General features: G+C 56.3%; 1 protein-coding gene across 2 annotated transcripts; it reads right to left on the bottom strand.

Moving 5' to 3' along the window:
• Positions 1 to 546: 546 nt before the first annotated feature.
• NKX2-5 (NK2 homeobox 5) lies at positions 547 to 4,183 on the bottom strand. 2 transcript variants are annotated; one of them, XM_082725837.1, is made up of 2 exons: positions 3,359 to 4,183; positions 547 to 1,764 (listed from the first exon to the last, which is right to left on the bottom strand). In XM_082725837.1, the coding sequence occupies exons 1-2, from the start codon at positions 3,687 to 3,689 to the stop codon at positions 1,124 to 1,126; spliced, it is 972 nt and encodes a 323-aa protein (XP_082581963.1). In that variant the 5' UTR covers positions 3,690 to 4,183; the 3' UTR covers positions 547 to 1,123. The 2 variants fall into 2 exon arrangements, 1 of the variants encoding a protein (XP_082581963.1); XR_014310356.1 differs by having other exon boundaries at positions 1,680 to 1,764; positions 1,947 to 4,182.
• Positions 4,184 to 7,783: the final 3,600 nt, after the last annotated feature.

Here is a 7,783-nt window from a genome sequence, read left to right as displayed (position 1 = left end):
GAGGACAGCCATCAGGTTTGGGTGGGAGTTTCCCTCACCATGTGAATTCTTGTGGCCAAGCCACAGCTGGAAGGGCAGTTGGCAAGACACTTCTCTGTGGAGCCCACCGGCTGGTGAGGCTGGGGCCACAGGACCCCAGGCCCTCTTCCCAGCTGGGCTGGGGATTTCAGCGAAGCTTGACAAGAGCTTTGGTTCTAGGTTTTTCCATCTGTAAAATGAAGTAAGATGTTCTTTTAAGCAGGATGAATTATGGTATGCTCCAATGGCAGCGGAGGGAGGTCCCTTTGCTCTCCCTGTAATGCCCAGCACTTCAGCTGTGCCTGACATGTGGCAGGGTTCAAGGAAGTAAGATTGGGGAGCTCTAGGCAAGTGCCCTCTGTCTGTGAAGTGAGATCTCTATTCTGCACTACTGGCTGTTTGCTTCAAGACAGATCATCAAACCTCTCCAGGCCTCAGTCTGCTAAACTTTAAAACAAGACCTCTTTTGGGGGAGTGACTGAAGGTTATGCGAGATAATGCCAGGAAGTATCTAACAAAGGACCCAGGACGAGTTTATTATCATCGAATTTGTTCAGTGAATGCAGGTACCTGCGACGCAAGACCAGCCAGGCAGTCGGGCTCTGCTTTCTAAAATGCAGTTTCTGAAGCGCCGCAAGCTGAAAGACGACACATGCGGGATCAGTGCACTCTCTTTAATGAGAAGGGGATTCCCATTTCTTACAGCAACAGGTAAAAACATAAATACGGGTGGGTGGGCGGCGGCAAGGCAGCAAGGGCCCGGGCGCCGGGCCCAGGCTCGAAGAAGGGTGCACCCGGGCTCCCAGTCCCAACTGGCCCATGTTCAGCCGGTTGGGGGTGCCCGTGGGCGTTTGGAGGGAACTCGGGGGCCACGGCTAAGGCACCAGGCTGCGGGATCAATCGCCGGCAAGATCTGTAAACGCGGCCACAAACTCCCGCGCTTGGGGACAAAGGCGCCTGGAACCAAGAAAGCTCCGAGGCCCCTGCGGGAGTGAATGTGAAATCCAAGGGACGTAGAGACAAGTCAGGGGTCCTCCCTCCCCAGAGACTCAGTGTCCCTCTCTAGAGCTGGGATGGATCGGGGCGCCCCAGATTGGGCCCTTCCCTACCAGGCTCGGATACCGTGCAACGTGGACACTCCCGAGTTGCCCTGTGGAATCCCGGGGCTCTGCACCGCGTTCAAGTCCCCGACGCCAAAGTTCACGAAGTTGTTGTTGGTGGCGGCGGTAGCCGACTGCGCCGGGGGCGGAGCGGCTGGGTAAGCAGCGGCGCAGCTGTAGCCGGGATTGCAGGCGGCGCTCCCGTAGCCCGGATAGGCGGGGTAGGCGTTATAGCCGTAGGCGTTGAGGCCTACACCGTACGCGGGCGCATAGGACGCCGAGTCCCCGAGGCAGGGCTTGCCGTCGCGCACAAGCACTGGCACGGCAATCCTGCGGGCCGGCGGCGGCGGCGGCGGGGGCAGCCCCACCAACTCCAGAGTCTGGTCCTGCCGCTGCCGCTTGCACTTGTAGCGCCGGTTCTGGAACCAAATCTTGACCTGCGTGGACGTGAGCTTCAGCACGCTGGCCAGCTGGTCGCGCTCGGGCGCCGACAGGTACCGCTGCTGCTTGAAGCGCCGCTCCAGCTCGTAGACCTGAGCCTGCGAGAAGAGCACGCGCGGCTTCCTCCGCCGTCGCGCCCGGGGTCGCTCTGCGCCGTCGGCCTCCGGCTTCTCCAGCTCCACCGCCTTCTGCAGTGAGCACAGCTCTGCGGGGAAACAGAGGGGCAGAGGGACGCTCGGTCAAGTCAGAGCGGCCAGATCCGCGGAGTGCCTGCCGGGTAACTAGCCCTAGTGGGTGCCACCCGGCGCTGCCTGGAGAGCCCAGCTGGGCTGCGGCTCGCTCTGCCCAGTGCACTGGGCGCCACGAACAGCTCGGTTTCCGACTTACAGTCAGCATTTGTTGAATGTTTACTATATTCCAAGCATGGCTCTAGGCAGTGGAGAACATAACACAAGAAAGGTCCGTTCCCTCGGGGAGTTCACGTTCTGGTGAGGGAGATGGACAGTGACTTAAGATTGCAGGCTGCAAAGAAAATAAAACCGGATGATGCCCGGGAGAATTAGATTAGAGCTAGAGTGGTTTGAGAATTTAAATGAAGGGAGACCGAGGCCTCACTCCAGGATCAGTCACACTGTCTCAAAATTATGGAACCTCAAAGACACAGAAGGAGAAGAGGTGTTGGCTTGCTGATCGAAGACTCCCGTGCCGCCACGAGGTTTGTCCAGCCCCCATGAAGCCGCGGGTGGGTAGGCAGCCTCGGATCTTGCCCTGCCCGCCTACTCGAGTGGGTTTCCAATTGGTAGCGGTCAATTGAATTGACCCGCCAGCAGCTGCCCCGGCCTTTCCCTCTGCTCCTAGACGAACATTTCTAGGCTAGAAAGATCCCTTCTCAGTGCACCACGGCCCTTTGCCCAGCGCACCCTGCCACCTCGGATTAGCGCGGACCCTGTGTTTGGACAAGTTCTTCCCAACGTGTCCCTTTCCGTGGCACTGCCGGCCTTTCCCCTCTCCCGACCCGGGGCTGGATTGTGCGGCGATCCCGCCAGCTTCCAAGGTCCTCTTCTTCATTGCCTCGCGCCTTGAGACCCGCAGCACTTTCTAACTTCTTCCAGAAGAGAACCCCTCGACCCTGGTAGCGTCGGAAAACGGTGCGGGGTGGGGGGAGGTAGGGGGCGGGTGGGGGGGGTGGATAAAGCTGCGAATCAGTTTCCCGAGAGACCGCAGTATCTAATTTTTAAATCAAGGCCTTTGTACCCAAAGATTCCGCTGCCCTGGCACAAAGGAGAAAAATCCCCAGAAACCCGGGTTACGGGTAGGATATAGAAGGTCCTGGACTCTTCTCCAATTGTGAACAAAAGCCTATCTGGTGTGCAGCATGTTTACTCCTGTTTAGCTGTTTTTGGCAGATCCTGAAAAAGACCCTTAAATCCAAAAGAGATTTTTAAAAACCCCAAAACCCTGATATTGAGAATACTTCGTTCTCTGTTCTACTACAAACCGATCGCTAACTTCATTGAGCAAGGCTGCTGCTTCCTGCGCTTTGTTAGGCCAAAAAAAATATTATATTTCTTTTGTCTCTTGTTTCTGATCGTCTCAATCCAGCATTTCCTCTAAACCTCCGATTGGACGCGGGGCTCAGGGGCCCTGGCGACGACCTCGCTCCTCACACTCGGAGCCCCCTGAGTTCGGCCCTCTGCCCAGGCACTCACGTCTCCTCCACCCAGGCTAGAATTTCTCAGCGGCGGTTGGGGACACAAAGCGGCCCCAGGAGGGAGAAGGGGCTGATGTTTCCTCCTCACCTTTCTTATCAGCTCGAGGGTCCTTGGTGGGGTCAGGGTCGCCATAGGCACGCGGATAGAAAGCGGGGGCTCCTGGAAAGGCAGGAGCACACTTGGCGGGCGAGGGCGCGGGGCCCAGCTCGCCGCGCAGCTCTGGGAGGGCGGGCGCTGCGGCCTCCGGCCCCGCGTAGGCCTCGGGCTTGAAGGCGGCCAGCATGCAGGAGGCGGGCGCCAGCGTGGCCTCCAGGCGCGCGGAGAGCTCCCCAGCAGCCAGGCTGCGCTGCTGCTGCTCCAGGTTCAGGATGTCTTTGACCGAGAACGGCGTGGGCGTGAGCGCGGGGCTGGGGAACATGGTGGCAGCGCGCGTCTCACAGCGCCAGGTGGGCGGCAGAGAGCAGCGCTGCCCACGGCCTTTGGCAGCCTCTCTGCATGGTGCCCGTCGCCTGCTCGCGCACCCGCCTTCCAGCTCGGGTTGTGGCCAGGCGGCAGGTAGTGCGGAGCACAAGGGGCAGCAGAGGCGGGACCAGGCTAGAGGAGGGGGACTCAGCCTGCCATTGGGCCAGGGGCCCCGATGACAGGAGCGATGAGCAGTTTTGTGTCACCTAATATAGTCATAGGGCTCAAAAAAAAAAAAAAAAATCCTGTTCAGCTTTTTAAAGGGGCCGCGAAGCATTTGGAAGACTCTCCCATTGCTCCTGCAGCCTGACATTTCTCCGTAGTACTAGCCTGAAAACCCCACGAAAGCGCAGACGTGCGAAAGGACCTGATTCTTCTCCAGATCTGGCTTCTGGGCTGGGCTGGGTGGATCTGGGATTTGAATAAATGTTCCTCAGCACCTAAAACAGAATGGGAGAATGAAGGACTGGTGGGGGTGCTGGGGGAGGGGAGTCGTTTCCAGGAGCCCTAAAGGCTTTTTTATGAAAGGAAGTTTGTATAAGGAAAGTAGTAAGGGGGAGAAGGTTTGCTTTGGGGTGATGACAGAAGGGGGAGATTCTGGACAATTTGGGGATTCTGTTTGGCTTGACTTACAGGGCCAGTCATGCCCCAGTAGACCCCTTTCCCTAGCAGCCCAGGCCCTGGGGGCAAGGTGAGTGGTTATGGGGTGGTGGGTAGCCACCTTCTATATCAGTGTGAAAGTTATACACACACACACACACACTCACCCCTCCAGGGGGCATCAGTTACTATCAATCTCCTCTTAACGAAATTACTTTCCCCTTAATAATGAGACAAATCCAGACTCCCAGCCGGTAAGCTCAGCTTCCTAGAAGAGAGCTGTCTTCTAGGGCATCCTAGCTTCCAGCCACCTAGTTTCTCCTTTTCTGGAATCCACCGTGCCTGCCTCTCACCTGCCCCTGCTCTTCTGCCTAGTAGCAAGGCCTCTAGGCCTCTGTGGGCCCCGGGACCCCAGGCGGGGACCAGATTTAGCTCTCAGGCGGGCAGGGCTCCCTGGAACCCAGCCTGGCCAGGATTTCTCAGAGGACTCTGGCTGGCTTCGAGACGGGAACCCTGTGGCAGTGGCAGGTCCAGGCGCTCAGGGCAAGGGCAGGGCACACGGGGTGTTAATTTTTAGCCCCAGGGTCAGTAGTAAAGTAGGGAATCTCCTATCAGACAAATCTGCCAGTATTTCTGGAGCACAAGCTACTGCGCAGATCCTGCACCAGTCCACCTTACTCCTCTGGATCCCTTGGGAGTTCTGGTGAAAGCTCGGGCCATCCCCTGTCCCCCAGAACACCGGAGAGAGGCACTTTATTTTGTGTAGTTTCAGGATCCAGGTAGGCAGAAAGGCCCCCAAGTTAAGGTTGCTGCCTTACTCTATCTCAGGGGTTGGTAAGACTTGTTAAGGGAAGAGTTGATTTTCATAAGCCACGACCCAGGTTTGTGCCGGAGGCGCAGCCCGGGTGTGGGAGACTGGGAGGGCTCCGCTCTTAGTGGAGGTTGAGTTGGGGACTAGGGAAGACGGGCTTGAAATAGAAAAAGGTGCGAAGGGGCAAAGGCAAGCCAAGACCACAGCTCAGAGCCTGAGAGACTCTGTAATTCGCTCTCAAAGAGCAGAGGAAACCCACAAAGCAGAAGGACAAGGTGGTGTCTGTCCTGAATACGGACCTTTGGGTGCTGAAGCCAGACAGCGAGGCATGGGGCAGCATAGCTGGGAGGGGTGAGATGGGATAAGCACAAACCTAACACTAGGACACGTACAGACCCTCGTCAAACGCACACTTCCAGGACCCATGGCCTCCGGGATACGGCAATGGAGAGTGGACCACCGCCGGCTCTCCCGGAGGTTCCGAGCACTGGGACCTGACAGCCCGGAGCCAGGCGCCAGTACCAGGCCCGGGCCTTCGCGGCGGAATCTCGCTTCAAATTTTCCAGCCAGGGTCCACGCGCGGTTCTGGAATTGTTAGGTCTGCAAAGAGATGCCTTTTTCAAATGTGTGTGTTTGTGTGGCGGGGTGGGGGTGGGGTGGAGTTCTCAAGCCCCAGGAACCCTCCTCATCCACCCACCTCCTAACCCTCCAACTCTGGTTCTCCCACCACGGACCTGCCGATCGATCCGTAGCCTCTCTTTCACCCCTCCTCGCCACGCTTTTGGACAATGTTAGTTATTGCCCTCAACTAACGTAGCTTGGGGGCCTCGCTCGCCTTTGAAGATTTTGGGGGGGAGTGGGAAAGGATGCCTATCGTCTAGGCGGTGACGTCTGGCAAACGAGCCACATCCGATTCAATTAAATGTCTCATTCAACAGAGCTCTGAGCGAGGGTCCTGGGAGCGCTGTTAAGTGAATGGGCTAGTCCAGCGGCTTGCGATGACAGTTTGAAAGATTAGTGTGAGCTGAAGCCTGAAATATTACCGTTTAATGGGGGGACATCGAGGCTGCATCCGGGATCCCTGTTCTTAGTTTTTTAATTATTATTATTACTATGTGTGTGTGTATGTTTAAGAGAGAGTTCTGGAGGAAGAAAAAAAATTTAAAAACCCTGGCATTTCCTCTGCAAAACAAGGCGGTTAAGATTTATCACTTATTTTGGGCTATGGTTCCCAGGGCTGACAGATAGACCTGCGGGTCAGGTGTCAGAAAAAGGGGAGGAAAGAAAACCTCCCTATTCGGACGAAGTGACTTCTCCACTCTCTATACCTTAGTGAATCCGGTAATAATTTCCCTTGGCTCTAAGACAGGCCTTAGCCTTTGCCGGAAAGCGGAAATCCAGGCAAAATCTAAATTGGGGCGACCCACGCTGGTCTCCACAGAGACATAGGCAAGAGCGATTGCTAACTTTTATTCGTAGTTCGCACTTTCTGAGTAAAACTTTTTGTTTTCTTTAAATAGAAGTTGCAGTGGTTGGGGGTGGGGAGGTACGAAACTTGATTCTCTAGCCTCACTGGGGACACATCTTCCTTCCCAAGGGCGGCTGACCCAACCTGGCTGCCCTCTCTAAGCCGCACTTTGGCCAAACTAGCAGGACAAACAAACAGCCTTCAGCCTAGAGAAGAGGAGAGAGAGAGAGAGAGAGAGAAAAGGAGGCAGAGAGGAGAGATCGAAAATCTATCCCTCTGTTTCCTTGCCTTTTAAAGAATTGGGGCTTTAAGATGAGCGGAATTCCAGATGACTTGAGCGCATTCTCCGCACATAAAATATTATTAATCGAAAAAGCGATCGGCACGGCCCGATCCCGCCCCTCCTTTCCTGCAATCAACAGGGCCCGCCACAAAAGGTATATATGATTAATTGAAAGATAAGCTGGAACTATCACCGGGAATGTCATTAATGCGCCGAGGAGACGTCCATTGGAGACAGGCGGCGTTATCCGCGGCTTTATCTTCAACAACGCCTAGCTCTCCGCCCGCGCTGGGGAAACAGATGGGGGTTTCTGTCTGGGACGCTCGCCCCATGTTTATATTTTGGGAAGAATCGCAACTCGTGGGAGTCCCCGGCCGGCCCCCTGATAAATGAACATTAGCACTTTTTCGGACTACTGTATCAACAAAGGGGCTGCGGCCCGGCAATAATTGGCGAGAAAGCAAACAGAGGGCGGAGAGCGCGCCTCTGCTCTTCGTCCGACTGATGGATGAGCAGCGGCGGCTGCGGGCCCGGCTCCCGGCTCTCAACGCGGCTCCCGGGTCTGGCCGCGAGGCCCCTCCGCCGCCCTGGCTTCCTTCCGGGCCCGGGATTGGGGGTGGGGGACGACTCTGAAGGCTACCGCTCTTGTCCTAGGCTCCTGAAAACTACAGGCGGCTTCCCGGGGCCCCGCATTTTTCCTGCCTCCGGACTCGCCTCATTCAGGTGGCTCAGCGGATATCAAAATTCTCCTTTGCCGCTGTTTCTAGAGCTCTCACCGAGTGAGCCACGCGCTCTCACCTATGTCCTCGCTGATCTACTTAACTGGGCAGAGGAGAAAGAGGCTCAGAGAGGTGAGGTGACTTGCTCAAAGTCACACAGATGGAAAAT

Source organism: Mustela nivalis, assembly GCF_964662115.1.
Source record: "Mustela nivalis genome assembly, chromosome: 3".
Lineage (NCBI taxonomy): Eukaryota > Metazoa > Chordata > Mammalia > Carnivora > Mustelidae > Mustela > Mustela nivalis.
The sequence above is the reverse complement of the archived record's forward strand: the minus strand, read 5'-3'. Positions and strand labels throughout refer to the sequence as shown.